This window comes from Scyliorhinus torazame, chromosome 5, assembly GCF_047496885.1.
Source record: "Scyliorhinus torazame isolate Kashiwa2021f chromosome 5, sScyTor2.1, whole genome shotgun sequence".
Classification (NCBI taxonomy): domain Eukaryota; kingdom Metazoa; phylum Chordata; class Chondrichthyes; order Carcharhiniformes; family Scyliorhinidae; genus Scyliorhinus; species Scyliorhinus torazame.
This window is the reverse complement of record NC_092711.1, coordinates 157,769,540-157,797,050: the sequence shown is the minus strand read 5'-3', so window position 1 is coordinate 157,797,050 and position 27,511 is coordinate 157,769,540. Positions and strand designations below refer to the sequence as shown.

The 27,511-nt window shown below is 47.4% G+C and overlaps 1 protein-coding gene across 5 annotated transcripts; it reads right to left on the bottom strand.

Annotated features, from left to right (window-relative positions):
* Nucleotides 1-226: 226 nt before the first annotated feature.
* Nucleotides 227-27,149, bottom strand: LOC140420283 (uncharacterized). Of its 5 annotated transcripts, none has more exons than XR_011946263.1 (2): nucleotides 26,898-27,149; nucleotides 227-845 (listed from the first exon to the last, which is right to left on the bottom strand). XR_011946263.1 is itself a non-coding variant. In XM_072504315.1 (2 exons), exon 2 carries the CDS (start codon nucleotides 15,405-15,407, stop codon nucleotides 14,145-14,147), a length of 1,263 nt encoding a protein of 420 aa, XP_072360416.1. In that variant the 5' UTR covers nucleotides 15,408-15,694; nucleotides 26,898-27,140; the 3' UTR covers nucleotides 13,897-14,144. The 5 variants fall into 5 exon arrangements, 2 of the variants coding, with proteins under 2 accessions (XP_072360416.1, XP_072360415.1); XR_011946264.1 differs by lacking the exon at nucleotides 26,898-27,149 and adding an exon at nucleotides 9,342-10,391; XR_011946265.1 differs by lacking the exon at nucleotides 26,898-27,149 and adding an exon at nucleotides 6,620-6,736.
* Nucleotides 27,150-27,511: the final 362 nt, after the last annotated feature.

Below are 27,511 nucleotides of genomic sequence, written 5' to 3'. Positions count from 1 at the left end.
AGACTGAAAAAACACATTCCTTTGTCAATTTCACCTTCTGGCTACTAAAAACACCCAGGCCCTGCCAAACAGGATCCTTCGTTAAAATAAAAACAGGACCTCTGCAGTGAATCACACTCTAACCCCACGCTTTTAACCCTGAAATTGCCCAATACATTTATGATCCAATTTTCCTAAAATCTTCCAATCGTCACAGCTTCCCCTTTAAAAAAATGAACCAGCGATGTACGCAGATGGCTTTATTTTTCTAAAAACTTTTTAACTTTAAACATTTCTTCTGATTACATGCAACTTATAATCTATAATAACATTTTACATTTTTCAACAGGCTAACATACACGTGAGTATAGTCCATTTTAGTCTTCTCACATGTCACAGTCATTAGCATAAATTTAACCACTACTTCGAGCGAGAGAGATTTCAACGGTCAGGGTGGCCTCCCAAGATTACACAAGAAAAGCTTCATCAACAATTCAGTGATAAATGCACAGAATGGTGGCACAGTGGTCAGCACTGCTGCCTCACGGCGCCGAGGTCCCAGGTTCGATCCTGGCCCTGGGTTACTGTCCGTGTGGAGTTTGCACATTCTCCCCGTGTCTGCGTGGGTCTCACCCCCACAACCCAAAGATGTGCAAGATAGGTGGATTGGCCATGCTAAATTGCCCCTTAATTAGAAAAAATAATTGGATACTCTAAATTTAAAAAAACACACAATTCAGTGATATGTAGTTAGTTGCCTGGCTCTGACAGCAGAATTCTTCTCTTGATGGTCAGACAGGTTGCTATCGATGCTGCAGCATTCATCATCTGTTCTTCACATTTATCAGCTGCTTTGTATTCTGTGTCTGTTGAGGATAGCCAAAAATAATGGGTAAGTGCTGGTGCATTTGGACAGTGCAAAACAACAGTCAGTGCATGCAAACGTTTGCTGAACATTCTGGCTACATTTGTACAAGCTCTTCAGCCTCCACCACAGACGATGCTCTCTATAAAACTGTGAGACAGCTCCAGTCCTGACCAGATACTAGTATAATCACCTCTTGTGTCACTACCGGTGTGGCATGGTAGCACAGTGGTTAGCACTGTTGCATCACAGCACCAGGGACCCAGGTTTGATTCCCAGCTTGGGTCACTGTCTGCGGAACTGCACATTCTCCCCATTGAACCAACTTGCTTGAACTAAAATTATCCACTTCATCCACCACCTGCTCTTGTTTTTACCAACCATCTGATCAAACATGTTTTCTGACAACTGAACCTCAGCCTCCCTATTGGCACTCCTCAAATTCTCTTCCTCCTGTCTTAACCAGTGGTTTTGTGATCTGATTACCACACAATTAGGAAACACTCCTGGATCTATTTCTTGCAACATCTCAGTTCCACTTTCCACTGGCTTTTCAACCATAGTAGGTTGCACTCCCACCTGTGATCCAGGTATATTATTATCTAGGATAAATTTATCCTAAAAAGGTAATTTTTCTTTTACTCCTACTACCACTTCACCACTTTTCACTGAACTCTCTCGCCATACCTTACATAGTGGCACACTACTGCTCTCACCACTAAATAATAATAATAATCGTTTATTGTCACAAGTAGGCTTCAATTAAGTTACTGTGAAAAGCCCCTAGTTGCCACATTCCGGCACCTGTTCGGGGAGGCCGGTACAGGAATTCAACGCGTGCAGCTGGCATTGTTCTGCATTACACGTCAGCTATTTAGCCCACTGTGCTAAACCAACCCCATATTCCACAAATGACCACATTTTCTGCCAAAACTCCTCCCAAACCATTTCTCACCATTAAAGATTGACTTGCTCAAATATATTCAGAACTACCTGGAAATCAATGACACAGGTGAGGTTTCGGCGGTGGTGCCTGGGAGGCAATGAAGGCGGTGGTTAGAGGGGAGCTGATCTCGATACGGGCCCACAGAGAGAAAGCCGACAGAGCAAGAGACGGACGGACTGATAAAGGAGATACTGCAGGTTGACAGGAGGTATGTGGAAAACTCAGAGGCAGGGCTTCTAAGGGAGCAACAGAGGCTACAGGCGGAGTTCGGCTTGTTAACTACAGGGAAGGTGATGGAGCAGCTGAGGAATGTGAGGGGGCGATATATGTACATGGTGAGAAGGCCAGCAGAATGCTTGCACAGCAGCTTAGAAAGAGGGAGGCAGCCAGGAAGAGAGGGAAAGTAAAGGATGGGGACGGAAACGTGGTCGGAGACTCAGCAGGGGTGAATAAGGCGTTCAAGGAGTTTTACAGCAGGTTGTATGGGTCGGAACCCCCAGCTGGGCCGGAGGGAATGAGGCACTTTTTAGGGGGGGCTGAAGTTCCCGAAGGTGGACGGGGGGTTTGGAGAAGGGCTGAGGACCTCAATTGGGTTGGACGAAATAGCAGAGGGACTGAAGGCCATGCAGTCGGGTAAAGCCCCGGGGCCAGACGGGTACCCAGTGGAGTTCTGTAAAAGGTTCTCTGGGCTATTGGGGTGGCTGTTGATGGGGACATACAATGAGGCAAGGGAACCTGGGGTGCTTCCCCCGATGATGTCACAGGCCACTATCTCATTGATCCTGAAGCGGGACAAGGACTCAGGGCTATGCGGAACCTATAGGTCATCCCTACTAAATGTGGACGCCAAACTGCTGGCCAAAATCTTGTCCTCTCGGATTGAAGACTGCGTTCCGGCCGTGATTGCGGAGGACCAGACGGGATTTGTTAAGGGTAGGCAGTTGGCGGCCAATATAAGAAGGTTGTTAAATGTGATTATGATGCCCCCAGAAGGTAGGGACGTGAAGGTAGTGGTCGCAATGGATGCAGAGAAGGCATTTGATTGGGTGGAATGGGAATATCTGCAGGAGGTACTGGGGTGGTTTGGATTAGGGCAGGACTTTATTGACTGGGTCAGGCAGTTGTATCAGGTTGCGAGCTACGGACGGACAGGTCAACATCGGACTATGTCAGGCTGCATCGGGGACGGGACAGGGATGCCCACTCCTGTTCACGTTGGCCATAGAGCTGCTGGCAATTGCACTGAGAGCCTCAAGGGGATGGTCCGGGGGGGGAGTGGAACACAGAGTCTCTCTATATGCAGACGACCTGCTCCTATATGTTTCGGACCCACTAGAGGGGATGGAAGAAATTATGAGGATTCTGGGGGAATTTGGCCTGTTTTCGGGTTATAAACTGAATATGGGGAAAAGTGGGATGTTTGTGATCCAGGCAAAGGTCAGGAGAGGTGATTGGGGGAGCTGCTGTTTAGGGTGGTAGGGGGAAGCTTTCGATACCTAGGCATTCAGGTGGTGCGGGAATGGGAACGGCTACACAAGTTAAATTTGGCCCGATTAGTAGACCAAATGAAGGGCGATTTCCGAAGGTGGGACGCGCTTCCGTTGTCACTAGCTGGGAGGGTGCAGATAGTGAAAATGACGATCCTCCCGAGATTCCTGTTTGTGTTTCAGTGTCTCCCCATCTTTATTCCATGGTCCTTCTATAAACGGGTCAATAAGGTGATCACTGGCTTTGTATGGGTGAGTAAAACCCTGCGAGTAAAAAAGGGGATGCTTGAGCAGAGCCGGGGGAAGGGCGGGCCGGCGCTGCTGAACTTTAGTAATTATTATTGGGAGGTGAATATAGCCATGATCAGGAAGTGGGTGGTGGGGGGAGGGTCGATATGGGAGCGTGTGGAGGCGGCATCATGCAACGGCACCAGTTTGGGGGCATTGATAACGGCGCCTCTGCCATTCCCGCCGGCACAGTACTCCACTAGCCCGTGGTGGTGGCAGCCCTGATGGTCTGGGGCAATTGAGGAGGAATGTGGGAGTGGAGGGAGCATCGGTGTGGTCTCCAATCTGTAATAATCACCGGTTTGCCCCGGGAAGGTTAGATGGAGGGTTCCGGAGTTGGCAGAGTGCAGGGATTGAGAGGATGGGAGATATGTTTATGGAGGGGAGCTTTTCTAGCCTGAGAAAGCTGGAGGAGAAATTTGGATTGGGTTAGGGGAAATGAGTTTAGGTACCTCCAGGTACGGGACTTCGTACGCAGGCAGGTCTCAACCTTCCCGTTCCTACCACCAAGGGGGATACAGGACAGGGTAGTTTCCAGAATGTGTATGGGAGAAGGGAGGGTTTCGGACATTAATAGGGAACTTATGGGGTCAGAGGAGACGCAGACTGAGGAGCTGAAACACAAATGGGAAGAGGAGTTAGGAGGAGAGATAGAGGATGGTCTCTGGGCGGACGGGTTGAGTAGAGTCAACGCGTCCACAACATGTGCCAGGCTCAGCCTGCTACAATTTAAGGTCATTCACCGGGCCCACATGACAGTGGCCCGTATGAACAGGTTCTTTGGGGTAAAAGATAAGTGCGCAAGGTGTGCAGGAGGGTCAGCGAACCATGTCCATATGTTCTGGGCATGCCCGATGCTTAGGGGATTCTGGCAGGGGTTTGCGGATGTCATGTCCAAGGTGTTAAAAACAAGGGTGGCACCGAGTCCAGAGGTGGCGATTTTTGGAATGTCGGAAGACCCGGGAATCCAGGAGGAGAAAGAGGCAAACGTTCTAGCCTTTGCTTCCCTGGTAGCCCAGAGATGGATACTATTAGCCTGGAGGGACCCAAAGCCCCCGAAGACGGAGACCTGGCTAACTGACATGGCTAGCTTTCTCTGTTTGGAAAAAATCAAGTTCGCCTTGAGAGGGTCAGTGTTAGGGTTCGCCCGGAGGTGGCAGCCGTTCGTCGACTTCTTTGGGGAAAATTAACCATCAGCAGAAGGCGGGGGGGGGGGGGGGGGGGCAGGGGGGGGGTGAGGGGGGATTCGGGGTTCGCTTAGTTTAGAGTAGGGGGTTAGTAAAGGTGGTCCCTGTAAGGGTGAAAGACGGCTTTTGCACTATGTTTATATTTACATGGACATTGTTTATTTTGTTGTCGTTGTAATACCATAAATGCCTCAATAAAATGTTTATTAAAAAAAAGATTGACTTGCTCCTGTATCCCTCAAGATCTGAATCTCCTTACCTACTCCACCTTGTACACACGAGTAAACCTCACCCTCACAAATATCCTTAAAAAGTTATGTTACCTGCTTATCCACCAACCTCTCAATAGGCTCTACACTCTGTTGCACTTTTCCACTGGGACAATGTTTTTTCCTCCCACTTTAATAAAACCCACTGGCTTATCCTGTTTGATTGAGTCTGTTTTCCCACTCCTTTTCTTAAGCCACAAACTGTGACTTTACATGTCCAACATGTGCCAAACCCATAACAATCTTAAGGGATACAGGGGCTACGCAAACTCTCTTACTGGAGAAGGATTTGTTTCTTCTTTCAGAGACTCAATGAAAGCTGAGGAATTAGTGAATGGGAAAAGTGGAGATTGTATTCCAGTCCCATTGTATAAAGTACAATTGGAGTGTGATCTCGTGTCAGGTCCAGTAGTTGTTGGGCTGGCTGAGAAATTCCCAGTGGACGGAATAGATTTACTTTTGGGGAATGATTTGGCAGGAGTGACGGTTGTAGATTCAACCATGATAACAGAGGGTGTGAGAGAATTACTGCAGTTATCACATGAAATACCAACAGTAGGGCATGTGGGAATTAAGAAAACTCATTGGGCATTAAATTACTCAAAGAAAAATGTTGAAAGATGTTAATCACAGATCAAACAGTGAACCAGATTCTCAGAATTCTAAGACTGAAGGTGACCATAGGAAAGAGGAGTTTGAATTTAATAGTAGTGACAGTGATGAAGAGACAGACGAGAGTACCAAATTCAATTTTGCTTCTGATTATGGAGTGATGATGAACAGCTATTACCAAATAGACCTGTCACTAACTGATCTTGTGCCAATGACAAGTAATTCTCCCAGAGCTCGGAAAGAAGGCAGAAAATTGGAGGAAGAAAGTGAATTGGACTTTTCTAAAAGTGATTTGTTAAAGTCCCTTGTAGTAAATCCATTGCTATCCCCTTCAGGGGAAATATTTCCCACAGCATGCCTCCTTTGAAGCAACGTATACTTGATAGCACAGCATCAGTTAGTCAGGACGAGGACTGAGAAGTGGCACTAAGCTGGTTCACCCACATCCTTTTAAAGATCCACAGTGCTTCTTAAAGGGAGCAAATGGCAAAGGAGATGAAATAATCAGTCATCAATATCTTTTAAAACTAAGAGGAAGGTGAATGGAGACCTATGTCGTGATTCTGTCACCACATCTGGTAACAAAAAACAGAAAATGCATGGGTCCAACAATGTGTTATCCTCTGATTCTGAAGGTCTGTATTGCTAAATCGGGATAAGAGTTGTGATTACGAAAACTCCAAAGAGGAGGTAGAAGCTGTAAAACAAAGAATGGTTCTTATTTCTGAAAGTAACCATGTGCAAGAAAAGAGAGCATGTAAAGCTGGAGGGGTTGGAGAGTGTTTATGGATTTAAAATGAACCAAATATTTCCCTCAGCATTGACAATAGTGCTTTTTGTTTGACTGTAGCAAATCTTTGAAATATGGATAAACATTTATTGGACAATCAGAAAAGACTGATTACATTACACGTGCTTTCAGAACACAGCTCCTTCATCAGGTGATGAAGGAGCTGTGCTCCGAAAGCTAATGATTCGAAACAAACCTGTTTGAGTTTAACCTAGTGTTGTAAGACTTCTTACTGAGCCCACTCCAGTCGAATGTTGGCATCTCCACATCTTTACATTGCACGACACCCAGAAAGGGGCAGATATAACAAAGATGCTGAAAGGGTGTGAATAGAATTGAATGGAAGCACCAAGCGGCACTCGGTTAACAAATCATGAAGTAAACATCAGAAATTCTGAACTAATAAAGCAAAATCCTCCTCAGTTAGAAACTGAAATAAAAAGCACGTTCAATATGTAGCGGAAACAATTAAAAATGCAATGATCCACAGAACGCCAAGTAGAGTTTGACAGATTGACATCCATGTTGGTGGGCGAACCATTGCTGGCCATCCCAGACATTTCCAGACCATTTAAAATGGCCACAAATGCCAGTGACCTGGGAGTAGGGGCAGTGCTACTACAGGACAACAATGAAGGAATAAAGAGGCTAGGGAGGTATTTTTAGAAACAAATTCAGTCTGTGCCAAAGAAAGTATTCCATCATTGAGCCTTGGCCTTGCGACTAGCCCTTTAGCACTTCGTAGTACATGTCCAACATGACAATCAGCAAAGCATTGTTACACAGACCATAATCTATTTGCATTTGTAGAGAAGTTTAAAACCTGGAACGCAAGATTATTCCATTGGAGTTTATTATTACAACAGTTCAATGTTACAATTGTACATATTCCTGGAAAGGATAATGTGATTGCAGATGCTTTGTCATGGGTTTAAGGGCTGACTAGTTACCAATATAAAGACTGGGTAGGTAACTTGTATAATGGGGATGGATTGAACGTCTGTGATTTATGTCTTGCATATCTCATAATGAAACGTCCATTTGATTGATTTGGCCGGTTGCCAATGAATTGGCCCAAAGATCTGTGATCTGTCCAGTAACAGGTGGTGATTGGATATTATTCCACTAGAACGCTTTTCCGAGTCCCAAGATATCAGTTTGGTATCAGTTTTGACTCTGGCAGCACGCTGATACATCTAACTCTCTCCAAAAAGGTCCAGCTAACTCTCCCCAGAAGGCCATTGTGAGGGCTGGCTCTCTCTCCAGAGAGCCTGGTGGGTGCTGTACTTCTGAGACTACAGGGACCGAAAGACAAACTACAAACTGAAAGCAAAGTTTGACGTGAACTAAGGTGTCTCTCCAGAAAAGGTTTGACTCCTGCATTTTTAATGTAGAGAGTACCTGAATGAATGAATCTCCAAAGAAGATCTTTACAGACTGCAAACCAAAGACTTTAATCTGCAAGCTTGTTGTGAAGAAAGACTCTTTCCTCCAATTTTGAATTTTTTTGCCCCTTTCCACCCCTTTGCGGTTGTCTGTCTTGTGTGTGTGTGTATGAGAGAGAGAGGGTGGGGCAGGTTGATGTGGGTATTAGGTATTAACTTGTAGTTAACCAGTTGCATTTACTGCATATTTCATGGTAGTTCTCGTTATAAATAAAAAGTAATAATGTTTACATTTTCTAAGTAATCTGCTGTAACCTCCTTAATAATGGATTCTCGCACTTTCCCTGTCACACATGTTAGGCTAACTGGCCTATAGTTTCCTGCTTTCTGCCTCCCTCCTTTCTGGAATAGAGGTGTTACATTCTCTATTTTCCAATCCACTGGGACCTTTCCAGAATCTAAGGAATTTTGTGGGATTATAACCAATACATCTACTCTCTTTGCCACCACTTTTTTTAAAGCCCAAGAATGCAGGTCACCCAGTCCTGGGGACTTGTCAGCCTTTAGGTTCAATAGTTTTCCTGGCATCTTTTCTCTGGTGATTGTTCTGTGTTCCTCCCTCCCTATTACCTCTCGATTTTCAATTATCTTTGTGAATTGTTCTCGGTCTGGTACCGTGACGATAGACACAAAATACCTGTTTCAAGCCTCCATCATTTCTTTGTTTTCCATGATCAATTTCCCAGGCTCACTCTCCAGAGGACCAACCTGGATTTAGTCACTCTTTTCCTCTTCAAATACTTGCAGAAACCTTTATTATCTACTTTTGTAGCCCGAGAATGTTTACCCTCATACTCTAATTTCTGCCTGTTTCTTATCTTTTACTCATTCTTTGCTGATTCTAAAATCTGCCCAACTTTTGAATGAACACTAACCTTTGTAGATTTTGATGGTGTTTCTTTCAATTTAATACATTCCTTGACTTCCTTATTTAACCATGGATGATGCATTCTTCTCAAACAGCCTTTCTTTCTCTCTGGCATAAATGTTTGCTGAGAGTTATTCAAAGTCACCCACTTCCATACTGATGTCCCAATTTTCAACCTAGTTTCCCAAGTTCGCTTTCGCCAGCTCTCCCTTCATACCCTTCAGAGTTCTCTTTATTTAGTTTTTAACTTAGGCCAGCACTTTTTAAAAAAATTTAGAGTACCCCATTCTTTTTTTTCCAATTAAAAGGCAATTTAACGTGGCCAATCCACCTACACTGCACACCTTTGGGTTGTGGGGGCGAGACCCACACAGACATGGGGAGAATGTGTAAACTCCACATGGACAGTGATCCGGGGCCGGGATCGAACTCAGGTCCTCAGCGCCATGAGGCAGCTATGCTAACCACTGCTCCACTGTGCCGCCCTTAGACCAGCACTTCTCACCTTCAAACTGAAAGTGGAATTTTATTATATTATGATCAATGTGACTTAGAGGCTCCATCACAATGAGATTATTGAATAATCCTGTCTTGTTGCACATTACCAGATCGAGGATAGTCTGCTCCCTGGTTGGCTCTAAAATGTATGGCTCCAAGAAATTGTTCCAAAAAGACTCTGAACCCATTTTTTAGGATATTTTTGCGAATCTGATTCTCCCAATCGACATTAAAATTATCGGGGACCTTGATGATTGTTCCTCCGTTGGTGTGTGTCCTTGTGTCTCTTCAGGTTCAATGCTCAGTTGAAGTTTCATCCACATACAGAACACCAGGAAAGGCTTCTCTTCAATGTGAATGTTGTGATAATATTTCAGGCTTTGCACAGTCAGTGCAGTGGAACTCTCACTTGGATGAATCCTTGTGCCTTTCCAGTGAAAGTAATATTTAAATTATTTGAAAGCTGACAGATCATAACTTCTCCTTCTAGATTCAATGGTTCATGATATTCAGATCCTGATGAATTAAGTGAATCTGTCAGATGACAACGAGGTGCTTGGCTTGCAATTTCTGTCTTCAAATCCACCCATCTGATGAATGAGTTTGCAAACGTCATCACTGTCAGTACAGGATAGAAATTAAGAACAGATAATTCTGTCTCCTATCCTCCCACCAGAATTACTCCTGCTGCTTATCCACAATTCTCCTACCCTGAAGATGCTGACTCTCGGGTCCAGTTTCACATTCACTTATTGCCCTCCCCAATACTTCACACATGTATCTAAATCTTTACACCTAGAGTTAACAAACTGTTTTGCTAAGGGGGGCTCGCAATCAAATCCAGTGACTACCCACGTGTACGTTGTATCAGTGTGGGGTCACTGCCCTCCCACCGCTACTTGTCACCCAGGAGTTTGGAGACTGGGCTTTGGATGAGTAATGACGGCCGCATCTCCCACAATCCCCAGCGTTGGTGAAACCGCTCTTTCCACCGCGCCCGCGACCCAGGCCTATGCATGTTCAAGAGAGGGAAGCTGCGCATGTGGTGCAGAGTCGAGCCCACCCCCCTGAACGTCCTGTTACGATATTAACCAATAGCAAAAGTTGGTGGACCGGAAGGACTCTGATCCTCCAGCTAATCAGAAGGCGGACTTTGAGTGAATGAAGATTGAGCTCCCCACAGACTGAAACCTCCTGTCTCCAAGATCTGTGAGTAAAACACTTTATTTTCAAGACGCTAAAAGATTTGTTTCTTAGAGGTCGGTTTGCAGGATTGAGGGAGCTGGAAGCTAAGTATGGGCTGGAGCAGGGAGAAATGTTTAGATACATGCAGGTTCGAGATTTTGCCAGGAAGGAGATACAGAGCTTCCCGGAGGAACCGGCCTCCACATTGCTGGAGGAGGTGCTGACGATCAGGGTACTGGAGAAGGGGGTAGTGTCAGCGGTGTACGGAGATATTTTGGAAGAGGCTAAGGCACCACTGGAAGGGATCAAAGCAAAGTGGGAGGAAGAGTTGGGAGAGGTTATAGAGGGGTTCTGGTGTGAGGTGCTCCGGAGAGTAAATGCCTCTACCTCATGTGCGAGGTTGGGGCTGATACAGCTGAAGGTGGTATACAGAGCACACCTCACGAGGGTGAGGGTGAGCCGATTTTTTGAAGGAGTAGAGGATGTGTGTGAGCATTGCGGGAGGGGGTGGGGGGGAAGAGGGGGGGGGGGCGCGAATCACGTTTATATGTTTTGTTCCTGTCCAAAGCTAGAGGAGTACTGGAAGGAGGTTTTTAGGGTAATTTCTAAAGTGGTGCACGTGAAACTGGACCTGGATCTCCAGGAGGCCATATTCGGGGTGTCAAATCAGCCAGGGTTGGAAACGGGGGCAGAAGCAGATATTGTAGCCTTCGTCTCGTTGATCGCCTGAAGGCGGATCCTGCTGGGAGCAGCTTCTCCACCCTGTGCCCTGGCGTGGCAGGGGGGGACCTGCTGGAATACTTGACCCTTGCGAAGGTTAAGTTTGAACTGAGGGGAAGGATGGAGGGGTTCTACAAGTCATGGGCATTATTCATTAAGCACTTTCAAGAACTGGATAACATCGAACATTAGTTGGGGGGAATGGGGGGGGGGGGAAGAGGGTTGGGGGAGGGGGGCTGCTTGTATTAAGGGTGACTATGGGTAATCCCAGATTCCTTTTTGTTATTTGTTTATGTAAACATGCGGGCTGATGTTTGGGGGTTGGTGGGGGGATGGGATTGTTATTGTTATGGGGATTAACATATTTGTTGCTGATTATTGTTTATTGTTGGTGGGTGTAAATTTGGCAGAAAATGTGAAAAAGGAGAATAAAAATATTAAACAGAAAACTCCTCTGCCATTTCCTTGTTCCCCATAACTGAAACAGCGGCGTGGAGGCACATGGTGGTTAGCACTGTTGCTTCACAGCTCCAGGGACCCGGGTTCAATTCCCAGCTTGGGTCACTGTCTGTGCGGAGTCTCCACGTTCTCCCCAAAACTGCGTGGGTTTCCTCCCACAAGTCCCAAAAGATGTGCTTGTTAGGTGAATTGGACATTCTGAATTCTCCCTCTGTGTACCTGAACAGGTGCCGGAGTGAGGCGACTAGCGGATTTTCACAGTAACTTCATTGCAGTGTTAATGTAAGCCTATTTGTAACAATAATAAAGATTATAATAAGAAAGAATATTATTACTATCTCCTCAGATGTATTTTCTAAGGGGTCTCGGTGGAGTTGAGGATACAATCAGATCAGCCGTTAACTTATTGAATGGTGGAGCAGGCTCGAGGGGCCGAGTGGCCTACTCCTGCTCCTAATTCGTATGTTATCACATCCTTTATAATAGATTGTAGCATTTTCCCTCCTACTGATGTCAGGCTAATGTATCTGTGGTTCCCCGTTTTCTCTCTCTCCTTAATTAGTGGGGTTACATTTACCACCTTCCAATCTGCAGGAGCCATTCCAGAATCTATATAATAGTGAAAGATGATCACCAATGTATCCATGGTCTCTACAGCCGCCTCTTTCAACACTCTGGGATGTAGAGCATCAGCTTTTGGGGATTTATTAACTTCCAACCACATTAATTTCTCCAGTGCTACTTTTTCACTCATACTAATCTCTTTCATTCCCTCGTGCTCACTGGTCCCTTGGTTTTCTGTGTGTTTTAGGACAATTTCTGTATTTTCCTCCGTGAAGACAAATACATTGTTTAGTTTCTCTGCCATTTCCTTATTCCCCATTATAAACTGTCCTGTCTCTGTCTGGACTGGACCCACATTGGTCTTTGCTAATCTTTTCCTTTTCATATTCCTATAGAAGCTTTTCCAGTCAGTTTTTATGTTTCTCCCCAGTTTGCTCTCATATTCTATTTTCTATTTATCAGTTTCTTGGTCCTTTGCTGAATTCTAAACCAAGTTCCCAATCCCCAGGCTCACTACTATTTGGGCCACTTTGAGTATCCTCCATTGATCTAATTGAATCTTTAACTTTTCTTGTTAGCCACGATAGCTTCATTTTGCTGTTTAATTTTTGCTTCTTAAAGGAATCTATATTTTATGTAAATAAAATGCTAGTGGTTGCCGATCTATTGTCTGTCGTCATACAAAGAACAACAAAGAACAAAGGACAGTACAGCACAGGAACAGGCCCTTCGGCCACCAAGCCTGCTCGGATCATGATGTCTAACTAAACTAAAACCTTCAGTGCTTCCAGTGTCTGTATCTGTCTATTCCCATCCTATTCATGTATTCGTCAAGATGCCTCTTAAACGTCACTATCGTATCTGCTTCCACCACCTCCTCCGGCAGCGAGTTCCAGGCACTCAACATCCTCTGTGTAAAAAAACCTCCCTCACACATCTCTAAACTTTGCCCCTCGGACCTTAAACCTATGTCACCTGGTAATTGACTTTTCCAACCTGGGAAAAAGCTTCTGACAATCAACTCTGTCCGTGCCAGTCAATTTTGTAAACTTTTATCTGGTCGTCCCTCAACTCTGTCGCTCTAGTGAAAACAATCCGAGTTTATCCAACCTCTCCTCATAGCTAATACCCTCCAGGCCAGGCAAAATCCTGGTAAACATCCTCTGTACTCTCTCCAAAGCCTCCACATCCTTTTGGTAATGTGGTGACCAGAATTGTCGGCAATATTCCACGTGTGGCCTAACTAAGGTTCTGTACAGCTGCAGCATGACTTGCCAATTTTTATACTCAACGTCCCGACCAATGAAGACAAGCATGCCGTCTGCCTTCTTAGCTCCTTATCCACCTGCGTTGCCACTTTCAGTGATACGCTGATTGTAATTTCCCAATCTACCAGACAACTTACCCCTCATACCATGACAGCCTCCTTCTGTGAGAAACACCCAGATAAACTAGACAAAAGAACCCTGTAACCACCATAGCCCATCTTCATGGCAACATGGCTGCTTTGGGAACTAAATATCTTCCAACATACAAACACCTTTTCATTCTGTGCTCGTCGTCACACTTGGAACCAGGTAATCGCAACAAGACTCAAAAATGGTCAGCCCACCAGAGGCAGAGGTGTTTGACCGGCCAGTCCAGCAGAAAGAAACCCTCCAATCATCACCATTCACCAGATGTCAAAATGAACAGAATGCACTCCTGGATGTCAGTGAGAGCAGAAACAATAACAACGGAGCCAACATCTGTAATTTATTGTGAACTTGTTGGAGTCACAACAGGTGCGATGAATCACAAAACCCCCTCCCCACATTGAGAACAGATGAATGGTCTCTCCCCAGAATTAACTCGCTGGTGTCTCCGGATATGGGACGGATCATTGAATGTCTCCCCTGCTAAGAGCAGGTGATTGGCCACTTACAGGGATAAACTCGCTAGTCTTCCTGCAGGGTGTATGGATATCTGAATCCCTTCTCTCACTAAGAGCATGTTAACGCCTTCTCCCGAGTGTGAACTCGCAGGTGTCTCTGCAGGTTGGATAACCGAGTGAATCCCTTCTTACACTGAGAGCAGGTGAACAGCCTCTCCCCAGTGTGAACCCGCTGGTGTGCCAGCAGGCTCGATGAAGTAGTGAATCCCTTCTCACACTGAGAGCAAGTGAACGGCTTCTCCCCAGTGTGGACTCGCTGATGTTTCTGCAAGTCGGATGATTGAGTGAATCCCTTCTCACACTGAAAGCAGGTGAATGGCCTCTCCCCAGTGTGAGCTCGCTGATGTCGCTGCAGGTTGGATAACTGAGCGAATCCCTTCTCACACTGAGAGCAGGTGAACGGCCTCTCCCCAGTGTGAACTTGCTGGTGTTTCCGCAAGCTCGATGAGGTAGTGAATCCCATCTCACACTGAGAGCAGGTGAATGGTCTCTCCCCTGTGTGACGTCGCTGATGTCTCCGCAGGTCGGATAACTGAGTGAATCCCTTCTCACACTGAGAGCAGGTTAACGCCTTCTCCCCTGTGTGAACTCGCTGGTGTCTCTGCAGGTGGGATGACTGAGTGAATCCCTTCTCACACTGAGAGCAGGTGAACGGCCTCTCCCCAGTGTGAACTTGCTGGTGTTTCTGCAGGTCGGATGATTGAGTGAATCCCTTCCCACACTGAGAGCAGGTGAATGGCCTCTCCCCAGTGTGAACTCGCTGGTGTCTCCGCAGGTGGGATAACTGAGTGAATCCCTTCTCACACTGAGAGCAGGTGAACGGCCTCTCCCCAGTGTGAACTCGCTGATGTCTCCGCAGGTGGGATAACTGAGTGAATCCCTTCTCACACTGAGAGCAGGTGAACGGCCTCTCCCCAGTGTGAACTCGCTGATGTATCCGCAGGCCGGATAACTGAGTGAATCCCTTCTCACACTGAGAGCAGGTGAACGGCCTCTCCCCAGTGTGAACTCGCTGATGTCTCCGCAGGTGGGATAACTGAGTGAATCCCTTCCCACACTGAGAGCAAGTGAACGGCCTCTCCCCAGTGTGAACTCGCTGGTGTGTCAGCAGGGTGGATAACTGAATGAATCCCTTCTCACACACAGAGCAGATGAACGGCCTCTCCCCAGTGTGACTGCGCCGATGAGCGGCCAGCGCAGATGGAAACCTGAATCCATTCCCACAGTCCCCACATTTCCACGGTATCTTCATATTTTGGGTCTCCTCGTGTCTCTCCAGGTTTGCCGATAATTTGAAGCCTCGTACACACATAGAACACGTGAACGGTCTCTCCCCACTGTGAATGGTGTGATGTTTCTTCAGGCTGTGTAACTGGTTAAAGCTCTTTCCAGTCAGTGCTCTGGAACACTCTCACTTGGGTGTGTGTGTCTCGGGGCTTTTCCAGTCTCACTGATGTTTTGAAGCCGACAGAAAAGACAAACATTTCTCCTTCTCGATTCAAAGTCCGGTGATACTCAGTTCCAAGCTATTGAGAGACTCAGTCAGATTGAGACGTGACGTTTGCGATTTCTGTCTGTAATTCCTCCTCTTCTAATATCCTGTAAAAACAATTTACAAAAGTTACTTTTCTTACCCTCAGGATACCTTCTCCAAAATGAGGGTAACGCCAGTCTGGCCGTGGGGTTCATCCTCCGGGTCCTCAGTCTTATTGAGGAATGTCCCCTTGGATCTATTGTGGTGGTGATTCTTTTGCATTTTTGTTATTATGGGAGGGTTTATGTGTTGTTGACTTTATCCTACTCTGGTACAGACGGGGCTTTTATCTGTGAAAGGAGCAGTTTGAGGAAACTTTGGTAAAGCGAGTTGGAGGAGGGGGTAATGGGGCACGCCCGATTGTGGTGTGAAAATCTGTTCCTGTCTCTCTGTCGCCTAACTAATGCCGGCAGTTAATCTGCAAATTTTCTCAGGGACTGTACGGGGCATCCATCACCCTATCAGAAGGAAAGAGATCTTCTCCTTTCTCAAGGAGAAAGTCGACATAGCTTCATGACAGGAAACTGAGGCGGGATTGGATGAAGAAACACTTTAAATTGAGGTGGGATTGGGTGGGGCAGTTTTTTTCACCTCTTTTTCATCCAGTAACAGACTTGTGGCAAACCTTATTATACACTATCCAAGCAGTCAGGGTAACTCTGCCGATTACAATGTGCATGTCAATTTCCTTTGTGCCGGTCCCTCCATCTCCTGTCCCTCCCCTCCGCCCCTCCCCTCCGCCCCCTTCACTCGTCATTTCTGGGTCCTTCACTGTACAATGGGAGTTATCTGTTATTTACAAGGGGACGGTGCCCTCCCTTCCCCCCCATTGATGGGCCTCCCCCCTTCCACCCCGCGCGCTCCCTGTCCTCTTTTAAACCTTCCCTTGGGGGTTCCTCTTCTTGTGTTTTTGTTCTCGGCTCTCTGGTCTCTGTGTCAGTTGGTTTCTGGTTCTCCCTCCTTGTCCCAGTAGCCTCAACCCCCGTTTTCCTGCCAGCTCCCTGTGATTCCGTTGGCCCCCGTACGCCCACCTCCCTCCCCAGTGTCCCATTGGCCGCTGGCTTCAAACAGATCCTGGAACAAGTTGGTGAATGGCCTCCACACTTTGTGGTAACCATCCTCTGACCCTCGGACGGTGAACTTGATCTTCTCCAGGTGAAGAAATTCCGATAGGTCTGCCAGCCAGTCTGAGCTGTGGGTGGTGCTGCTGATCGCCAGCCGAGCAGGATTCTCCAGCGGCCGATTAGAAAAGCAAAGGCAAGGGCGTCCACCCTCTTCCCTATGAATAGTTCTGCCTGGTCCGATACCCCGAAGACTGCCATTCGTGGGCACGGCTCCAGCCTCATAACCATGGACATTGCCTCTAAATAGGCTGTGCAGAATTCGACAAATCTGGGGCATACCCAGAACATGTGGGTATGGTTTGCCGGGCCCCGCTGGCACCATTCACATTTGTCCTCCATCTCCGGGAAGAACCTGCTCATTCGGGTTCTTGTCAGGTGTGCTCTGTGCACAACATTCAGCTGCATGAAGCTTAGCCTTGCGTAGGAGAAGGTGGAGTTGGTCCCGTTCAGTGCTTCGCTCCAGAGTCCCCACCCTATTTCCGTCCCTCGCTCTTCCGCCCATTTTTCCTGGGTTCTGTCAAGTAAGGAGCGCATCCTTATTAAGAGTTGTCCGTTCAGGTCCCCACAGTTTCCCTTCCCCAGACTGTCTGCGTCCAGTAACTTCTCTTGCATTGTACTTCTCAGGGTTCCTGGGTGTGCTGGTGTCTCCTTGCAGAGAAAGTCTTTGACCTGGAGCTCATCCCTGTTTGGTAGGTCCAGTCTCTCCGTCAGCTCCTCTAAGGTCGTCCATCATCACCCATTCCATGTCAGGGTCCTTTACCCATCTCCTCACTCTTTCGGCCGTGGCTGCCCAGTGATAGTATTGCAAGTTCGGGAGGGCCAGGCCTCCCATGTTTCTTCTCCATTGTAGTACTGTTTTAGAAATTTTGGAATTCTTGCCCCTCCGCACAAACGGCATAATCACTTTATCTATTGAATGGAAAAAGGCCTTGGGGATGTAGATCGGTAAGGATCTAAATAGGAAGAGGAACCTGGGCAGTACGTTCACCTTGATCGTCTGCATCCTCCCCGCCAGGGAAAGCAGGAATCCATCCCACCTCTGTGGGTCGTTTTTGACTTCCTCCGCCAGACTGGTCAGCTTCCACTTGTGGATCCGTGTCCACTCGTGGGGAACCTGGACCGCCCCACCGTATCCCCCCTCTTTTATCTCCCCCCACCCCACCGTATCCCCCCTCTTGAATCTCCCCCCGCCCCACCATATCCCCCCTCTTCCATCTGCCCCCCACCCCACCGTATCCCCCCTCTTTTATCTCCCCCCCGCCCCATCGTATCCCCCCTCTTTTATCTCCCCCCCCACCCCACCGTATCCCCCCTCTTTTATCTCCCCCCCCCCTGCCCCCGCCCCACCGTATCCACGCTCTTCCATCTGCCCCCCACCCCACCGTATCCCCCTCCTCTATCTGCCCCCCTCCCAGATGCTCTCTTCCCAGTGGGAGATGTCGCGGTCCCGCTCTCTCCCGTACTTCCTGACACTACCTTTCCCGCAGGTGTGTGGCCCCCCCACCCAGGATCGATCTGACCCCCTCCTACACCCATTCTGCTTGTGTCCCTGCTGTCTCCTCCTCACCCTCTCCTGCGCTCTGCTGCCCTCGCCCCCTCCCTCCTATGAGCTGGCTCCCCTGTTCATTGCGAAGTGACGCAGTCGTGCGACCTGTGAGCCCTGTCGATCTCTGGCGGTTTGGGGAAGCTGTCTCTCCCAATCAGGTTGTCCAGCATTTGGGCCACGTAGTCGATTGGGTCCCTGTCCTCGATCCCCTCTGGCAGGCCCACTATCCGAATGTTCTGCCTCCTTGACCGATTCTACTGGTCCACAACCTTTTCCAGCTCTCAAACTGTGCTCCCCTGGGCTTCCAGTTCCCTCCACATGCCATTGAGCATCTTCTGCATGGCGGCTAGCACCTCCGCCAGCTTGACCGTCACCCTTAACTCAGCCTTAATGTCATCCTTCATTGCGTTTAGTTCCTTGGTTAGGAACATCCTCCATCCATCGCCTGGTCGGGTGGAGGGGGAGGGGGGGCTTGGTTTCTGGGTCGCCGGTCTCCCTCTCTCGGGAAGACTGGAGACCCCTCGCCTCGTGGGGCCGCCGACCCGCTTGCTCACCGCTCCTCTCCCTTGCCGCATTTTCTGTGACCCTGCAGCCTTTCGAGCTGTTGCTTCCTGGCATTTTGTTGTCCGCACTATTGTTGAGGGTGAGGGGATGTTGACGTCTGATTTTGCAGCTAAATTCGGCCGACAGTGCCTATTTTTCTGTTGTATGGAGGAGAGCCACCTGATGTGGGACTACTCAGCACATCCCCGTCACAAGTTCCCTCTCTTTTGAATGTTGACTTGAAACTGCGATCTTATGTTTTGGCGATAAGGCTGGAGGACATCCTTCCGACAATCGTGCGGGAGGACCAGACTGGGTTTATACGGGGAAGATTTTCCAGTAACAATGTTGAAAGGTTGCTGAATGTGATTCAGGCTTTTCAGAAATATGCATTGGATGGGCTGCTGATCTCCTTCGATGCAGAGAAAGCTTTTGCTCGAGTTGAGTGGAACTATCTTGTGTATCCGCTGTGAGGCTTCGGGTTGGGTGAGGATTATATTGAGTGGATTCAATTGTTACATCACAGACCGGCAGCGGCGGTGCTCACCAATGATTTACGGGCATCAAATTTTCAGCTTCAGAGAGGGACTAGACAGGGCTGCCCTCTGTTCCCCTTGTTGTTGGCCACTGAGCCCTTGCCAGAGGCTATCAGATCGGAGTCTCTGATATCGGGACTGGGGGGTGGGGTGAGGCAGCACAAGATCATTCTGTGTGCAGTTGAAGGCTGCAGTTTGTGTTGAACCCCAGTGTTTCAGTCCCGGACATTATTGGAGTAGTGGATAGATTTTTTGAAGTATTTTGATTCAGATTTTAACATTTACAACACATAACATTACAAAGTAAAACCAACAAAAAAAACCTAACCCACCCCAACTCCCTAACCAACCTCTCCACCTCCTTCCCTCCCACCTAGCAGTTGACGGTAACCAGCGCCGTGAAATTATAGGATCCCTACAGTGCAGGAGGTGGCCATTCAGCCCATCGAGTCTGCACCGGCTCTTTGAAAGAGCACCCTACATAACCTGTGTCTCCACCCTGTGCCTGTAACCCATTAACCCCACCTACCCTTTAATGTAAACCTACAAAGCCTCTGTCTCCCTGCTCCAACCCCACACCTACTCTGCGTTCGCCATCCAATAATAGTATAACAGGTTCAGCAGGGCCAAGCCCCCTGACTGTCGCCCTCTCTGAATCACCGTCTTCCGAATCCTTGCCACGTTATCTGCCCACACAAACGATTAAACCAACCAATCCACCCCCATAAAGACCAATTTCGACAAAAAGACCATTAGGCACGGAGATAAAAATAAAAACCACAGCAAAATGTTCATCTTAACCAGCTGTACCCGATTGTGGATAGATTTTGTGCCTTAGACCATAAGACATAGGAGTGGAAGTAAGGCCATTCGGCCCATCGAGTCCACTCCACCATTCAATCATGGCTGATTTCAACTCCATTTACCCGCTCTCTCTCCATAGCCCTTAATTCCTTGAGAAATCAAGAATTAATCAACTTCTGTCTTAAAGACACTCAACGTCCCGGCCTCCACCGCCCTCTGTGGCAATGAATTCCACAGACCCACCACTCTCTGGCTGAAGAAATTTCTCCTCATCTCTGTTCTAAAGTGACTCCCCTTTATTCTAAGGCTGTGCCCCCGGGTCCTAGTCTCCCCTGCTAATGGAAACAACTTCCCTACATCCACCCTATCTAAGCCATTCATTATCTTGTAAGTTTCTATTAGATCTCCCGTCAACCTCCTAAACTCCAATGAATATAATCCCAGGATCCTCAGACGTTCATCGTATGTTAGGCCTACCATTCCTGGGATCATCTGTGTGAATCTCCGCTGGATCCGCTCCAGTGCCAGTATGCCCTTCCTGAGGTGCGGGGCCAAAATTGCTCACAGTATTCTAAATGGGGCCTAACTAATGCTTTATAAAGCTTCAGAAGTACATCCCTGCTTTTATATTCCAAGCCTCTTGAGATGAATGACAACATTGCATTTGCTTTCTTAATTACGGACTCAACCTGCAAGTTTACCTTTAGAGAATCCTGGACTAGGACTCCCAAGTCCCTTTGCACTCAGCATTATGAATTTTGTCACCGTTTAGAAAATAGTCCATGCCTCTATTCTTTTTTCCAAAGTGCAAGACCTCGCACTTGCCCACGTTGAATTTCATCAGCCATTTCTTGGACCACTCTCCTAAACTGTCTAAATCTTTCTGCAGACTCCCCACCTCCTCCATACTACCTGCCCCTCCACCTATCTTTGTATCATCGGCAAACTTAGCCAGAATGCCCCCAGTCCCGTCATCTAGATCGTTAATATATAAAGAGAACAGCTGTGGCCCCAACACTGAACACTGCGGGACACCACTCGTCACCGGTTGCCATTCCGAAAAAGAACCTTTTATCCCAACTCTCTGCCTTCTGCCTGACAGCCAATCGTCAATCCATGTTAGTACCTTGCCTCGAATACCATGGGCCCTTATTTTACTCAGCAGTCTCCCGTGAGGCACCTTATCAAAGGCCTTTTGAAAGTCAAGATAGATAACATCCATTGGCTCTCCTTGGTCTAACCTATTTGTTATCTCTTCAAAGAACTCTAACAGGTTTGTCAGGCACGACCTCCCCTTACTAAATCCATGCTGACTTGTCCTAATCTGACCCTGCACTTCCAAGAATTTAGAAATCTCATCCTTAACAATGGATTCTAGAATCTTGTCAATAACCGAGGTTAGGCTAATTGGCCTATAATTTTCCATCTTTTTCCTTGTTCCCTTCTTGAACACGGGGGTTACAACAGCGATTTTCCAATCCTCTGGGACTTTCCCTGACTCCAGTGACTTTTGAAAGATCATAACTAACGCCTCCACTATTTCTTCAGCTATCTCCTTTAGAACTCTAGGATGTAGCCCATCTGGGCCCGGGGATTTATCAATTTTTAGACCTCTTAGTTTCTCTAGCACTTTCTCCTTTGTGATGGCTACCATATTCAACTCTGCCCCCTGACTCTCCGGAATTGTTGGGATATTACTCATGTCTTCTACTGTGAAGACTGACGCAAAGTACTTATTCAGTTCCTCAGCTATTTCCTTGTCTCCTATCACAAAATTACCAGCGTCATTTTGGAGCGGCCCAATGTCAACTTTTGCCTCCCGTTTGTTTTTAATGTATTTGAAGAAACTTTTACTATCATTCCTAATGTTACTGGTTAGCCTACCTTCAAATTTGATCCTCTCTTTCCTTATTTATCTTTTTGTTATCCTCTGTTTGTTTTTGTAGTCTTCCCAATCTTCTGACTTCCCACTACTCTTTGCCACATTATAGGCTTTCTCTTTTGCTTTGATGCATTCCCTAACTTCTTTTGTCAGCCATGTCTGCCTAATCCCCCCCTCTGATAACCTTTCTTTTCTTTGGGATGAACCTCTGTACTGTGTCCTCAATTACTCCCAGAAATTCCTGTCATTGCTGTTCTACTGTCTTTCCCACTAGGCTCTGCTCCCAGTTGATTTTCATCAGTTCCTCCCTCATGCCCCTGTAGTTACCTTTATTTAACTGTAACACCTTTACATCTGATTCTACCTTCTTTCTTTCAAATTGGAGATTGAATTCGACCATATTATGATCACTGCCTCCTAAGTGCTCCCTTACTTTAAGATCTTTAATCAAGTCTGGCTCATTACATAACACTAAGTCCAGAATGGCCTGTTCCCGCGTGGGCTCCATCACAAGCTGTTACAAAAAGCCCTCCTGTAAGCATTCAATGAATTCCCTTTCCTTGGGTCCACTGGCAGCATTATTTACCCAGTCCACCTGCATATTGAAGTCCCCCATTATCACTGTGACCTTGCCTTTCTGACATGCACTTTCTATTTTGTGGTGCATTTTGTGCCCCCAGTCCTGACCACTGTTAGGAGGCCTGTACATAACTCCCATTATGGTTTTTTTGCCTTTGTGGTTCCTCAGCTCTACCCACACAGACTCCACATCATCTGACCCTATGTCGTTTAGTGCCATTGATTTAATTTCATTCCTAATTAACAAGGCAACCCCGCCCCCTCTGCCCACCTCTCTGTCTTTTTGATAGGTTGTGAATCCCTGGATGTTTAAATGCCAGTCCTGAACCCCCTGCAACCATGTCTCTGTGATGCCTACCACATCATACCTGCCAGTCACAACCTGGGCCACAAGCTCATCTACCTTGTTCCGTACACTGCGCGCATTTAAATATAGCACCTTTAATTCTCTATTGACCGTCCCTTTTTGTTTTCTTAGTGTGGTGGACCTTGGTTTCTGGTTCACCTTGGTTTCTGGACCTTCTCTGGTTATAAGATGAATTTTACTGAGTCAGAGGCCATGCTGGTGGGGGGAGGGGGGTGTTGAAGTGTAAGCTTCCCAATCAGATGCTCCCCCCTTGGGATTTAAATATCTGGGAATGTCAATGACCCCCCTATTTCAGGCAACCTTTTGGGGCCAACTTTTCACAGCTGATGGTGACTATTAGGTGGGACCTTGCCCAGTGGCCGGCTCTTCTGATTTCATGGTAAGGGAAGATTGTCTTCATTAAAATGAATGTGTTGCCCAGACTGTTGTACCCTCTGCAGATGCTGCCTATACTGCTGTCGACTAGAGTCGTTAAGGAAATTAATGGAATGATTAATACAGTTATCTGGAACAAAAAGAAACTTTGCCTCAAGTTTGTTCAGCTCCAATCACCAGGATCTAAGGGAGGGTTGAGTCTCCGGAATATTGGGCTATATCAATTGGCCTCTCATCTAAGGTTCATAAGGGATTGGGTGAGGATGGACCCAACATCCCTCTGGCTCGATATAGAAGCAGGCCAGTCACTTCTCCCTCTATCTAAAACTGGCATAGGCCGATTACAGAATGCACCCCCATGAAATTTTTAATGTCTGTAGTTCATTCAAAGTCTGATACATTTGGTAAGTTATACAACCCCTATCTCAGATATATTGGTTCCAATTTGACTGACTTGCTCCTCCAGAGATTTCCATCAGTGAATTAAATTCAACTTGGGTCGGGAGTAGGGCACAGTGAGGCACGGTGGTTAGCACTGCTGCCGCACAGAGGCAGGGACCAAGGTTTGATTTCTTGAGTATCTGTGTGGCGTTTGCACGATCTCCGTGTCTGCTCCGGTTTCCTGCCACAGTCCAAAGATGTGCAGGTTCAGTGGATTCATCATGCTAAATTGCCCCTTTGTGTCCAAAGGTGTTAGGTTAGGTGGGTTGACCATGATCAATGCACAAGGTTACGAGGATAGAGTGGGAAGTGTGCCTCAGTGGAGTGCTTTTTCGGAGGGTCAGTGCAGATTGAAGGAGAGAATGGCCTCCTTCTGCACTGCAGAATTTCTATCTCATTATGTTATGTTATTCATTTGAATTCGACTATGCTGTTAGTCCACTTGTAATGTTTTGGGGAGTGCGTCCTGCATTATTATTCTTCCATTTTTATATAATCGTACCCTCTTTCTCCACTCACTATGTTAACCTGTTTACTGGTTGTTCAATGGATCAACATTTCATCTCGAGGCACTGGTCACTCAAATATTCTGCTATGAATTAATTCTGCAATGTGTTGCTTGTATTTATGTTGGCCCTTTCAGTTGTTCTGCTCTGTACCCGTTTTCCACATTTTTTCTGTTATTCTGTTGCATTCATTATTTTAAAATTGGTTAATAAACATAACAAAAGAAATATTAAAAATATTAACTCATCCATGAACACATTCAGTGACTCCCAGACTCCACTGATCCCTTTGGAAGAGAAATCCAGAGACTAACAACACTCTTGTAGGAAGAGATGACTGTCAATATATAACAGAGCTACAGCACAATATTACACTACTGAAATAATAATAAATATACTTCATTATAGAACCATAAACAATATATCTAATATGTACCAAATAACAACACTGGACATATCTCTGTCCGATATTAATTTACTGACCCCTTAAATGTCAGCCATCTCCTGGTGAAACCAGCCCTTTAATTGTGAACTTCAGGAAATAGACCATTCTTTTAGCCAGACAAATAAATGTGTCAGGCTGAGGGAGCAAAGGATGTCAATGTCTTTGTGAGAGAGAGAGACCTGGGCCAAGCTTTGCAGAGTCTGCACCCTCCCTGGATTCACTTCCTTTCCCTTCAGTTGCTGCAAGTGACCAATTGAAGGTTAGAATGAGAAAAGAAATGGAAAGGGGGAGAAAAGAAAGTGTTTTACTCACAGATGTTGGAGACAGGAGGACATTTCAGTCTGTGTGAAGCCCAATCTCCTTTCACATAAAGCCCGCGCTGATTGGAGGACCAGCGTCCTTCCGGTCCTAACTCTATCCATTAGCCAACACCTCACAGGAAGGTCAGGGGCTGTGCTTTCCTCCACACATGCGCAGCTTCCCCTCACCCTTGGACATGCGCAGTACCTGATCACCCGCCCGTGCGGCGGATAGAGCGGGTTCCCCAGCGCGGGGGATTGTGGGAGCTACGGCCGACACTGTCCAAACTCCTGGTGGTGAAAAGTGGAGGAGGCTTGGGTGGTTGTGTGCGAGCTTGGTGTCCGCCCCCGGGCCGATTCGAAAGGCAGGCCGCCTCTGGGAGCTTCCTGGATTGGGTGAAACAGCAACTCGGCGCCCATTGTTCCTGGTCCCCGAGGGAAGGGGGAGAAGACCGGTTTCGGAGTACTGCGACCAGTCGTGTTTCAAGTCAGCGGTTGAGCTGCGGAGACGCTGCTTTGGACTGCGAGGTTTGCTGTCGGCGGTTTTGAGTTTGCCCAATGGAGGATGAAGGAAGGATGGCAGCTGGATAGGCTGCTGGAAGCGGCGGGTCGGAACTGGGAGTGGATACCCAATGGGCGGCCCGCGGCCTGCAGCCCGGGGTGAGTTGCTGCCGTTCCTGGGGTCTCCGGGGGTTCGGCCCACCGGACGCCCTGTGGGCGGTTGGGACTGACTCTGGGACTTTCTTCCCCGTTGTCGACTGTTGCCAACATTGGAGCGACTCTGGCCGCTGTCATTGGAGGACTTTGAGGACATGTTGTTCCTTGTGAAATTTTGGCTGGAGCGCCAGGGTCATGATGTGGAACGTGCAAAATTAATGGACTCTTTTTTTTTATGGACTTTTCTATGAGTACTAAGGGATTTTGTTTTCATGTTTTCTTTGCTTTCGTTTTCTTTAGCAGCCTATGACATTCAACTCATTTTGGGTTTCCCTGAAATAGTAATTAGTAATTGTGGTGGAACGCTAGTTGGTGTGAAACTGCTCTCCCTCCGAATGGTCCCATGCCTTTGGGCGGGGTCTAGGAGGGGGGAACCCTCTCTCCTCCGCCGCGCCCGGGTCTGGCTCTCCGGAGGTCTGTGCTCTTAGCGAGGAGGGGCCTTTCCCCCGGGGTGTCGGCTGCAGGGCGGGGTGAACGGGGGTGGGTGAGCGGGGATTAGTGTTCGGTGATTGATTCTATCCTGTTAAATCTTTTCTGGGGTGAATTGAGGCCTGGTGCCTGGTCATTGGGTTTGATATGACACTGTTAAAATGTATCGAGGCCCTGTGGGTCATATTTGTTTCCGAAGCGGCCGTATTGTATCGGGGCCTTGTGCCTCGCGACTGCTTGTTTTATGTGTTTAGAGGCCGTTACCTCGAAATGTACTCGTGTCTTGTGGTTTTTTGTTCCTTTTTTCTTTGGAATGGTCGTTGGGTTTCGAGGCCTTGTGCCTCACGACTGTTCGTGTTGTGACTGTTCGATTGTTACTTTAACTATGCGTAGGGCCTGTGCCTTGCGGCTGGTTGTGATAAGTGACTGGTTAACTGGTATCTGGAAACGTATTTCGGCCCTGTGCCTTGCAGCTGTTTGTGTTCAATGACTGTTACAACGTTATTGTGAAATGTAATTGGGCCTTGTGCCTTGCAGCTGTTTTGTGTTAAGTGACTGTTTAATCGTCAATTTGAAGTGTAATGAGGCCTGGAGCCTTGTAAATTGGTTTCTGTAATAATTGTGACGACAATAAAAGAGTTACTCCCAGATGTTGGAGACAGGAGGAGGTTTTACCTTCACATCCGCTGTGACATCACAATGGAGCCCTGCCTGAATTAGCCAATTGGAATTACTCTATTCCGAGGTGTCGTCACTGGGTTCCAGTGCGCGGACGCGGGAGGTCCCGCCCGTTCAACCTCTACACCTCGAGACCAGGTTTCCAGGCAACCGGCTGACTGCTGCGACCGGAGCACGAAGCCGCTCGGTGATCTCCCCCCTGCCTGAGACTGTGCATGTCTAAAGGAGAGTGGAAGCTGCGCATGTGCAGGGAAGCTCACCTCCTGACCTTCCTGCTGAGGCATTGACCAATGGGAAGAGTTGCACGATCGGAAGGACTCTGGTCCTCCAGCCAATCAGAGCGCGGGGTTTGTGTGACTGAGCTTCACTCCGGCGGAAACTTCCTCCTGGGCCTTCAGCAAACAAACTTCCAGACACCGCTGGTTCTCCAGCATTCTGCACCTTTCATCAGCAGTGACGCAAATGATCATCCCCACCCCCGGCTCAAATGAGCTTTACACGTCTGGAGGGGGAAATACCAGGGGCCGAGGTAACGGAAGAACTCAAACTCTTCCTTATAATGTGTAGTGAATGTAGTATCTCTGATCAGGGAGGTATCAAACCTCCACCAT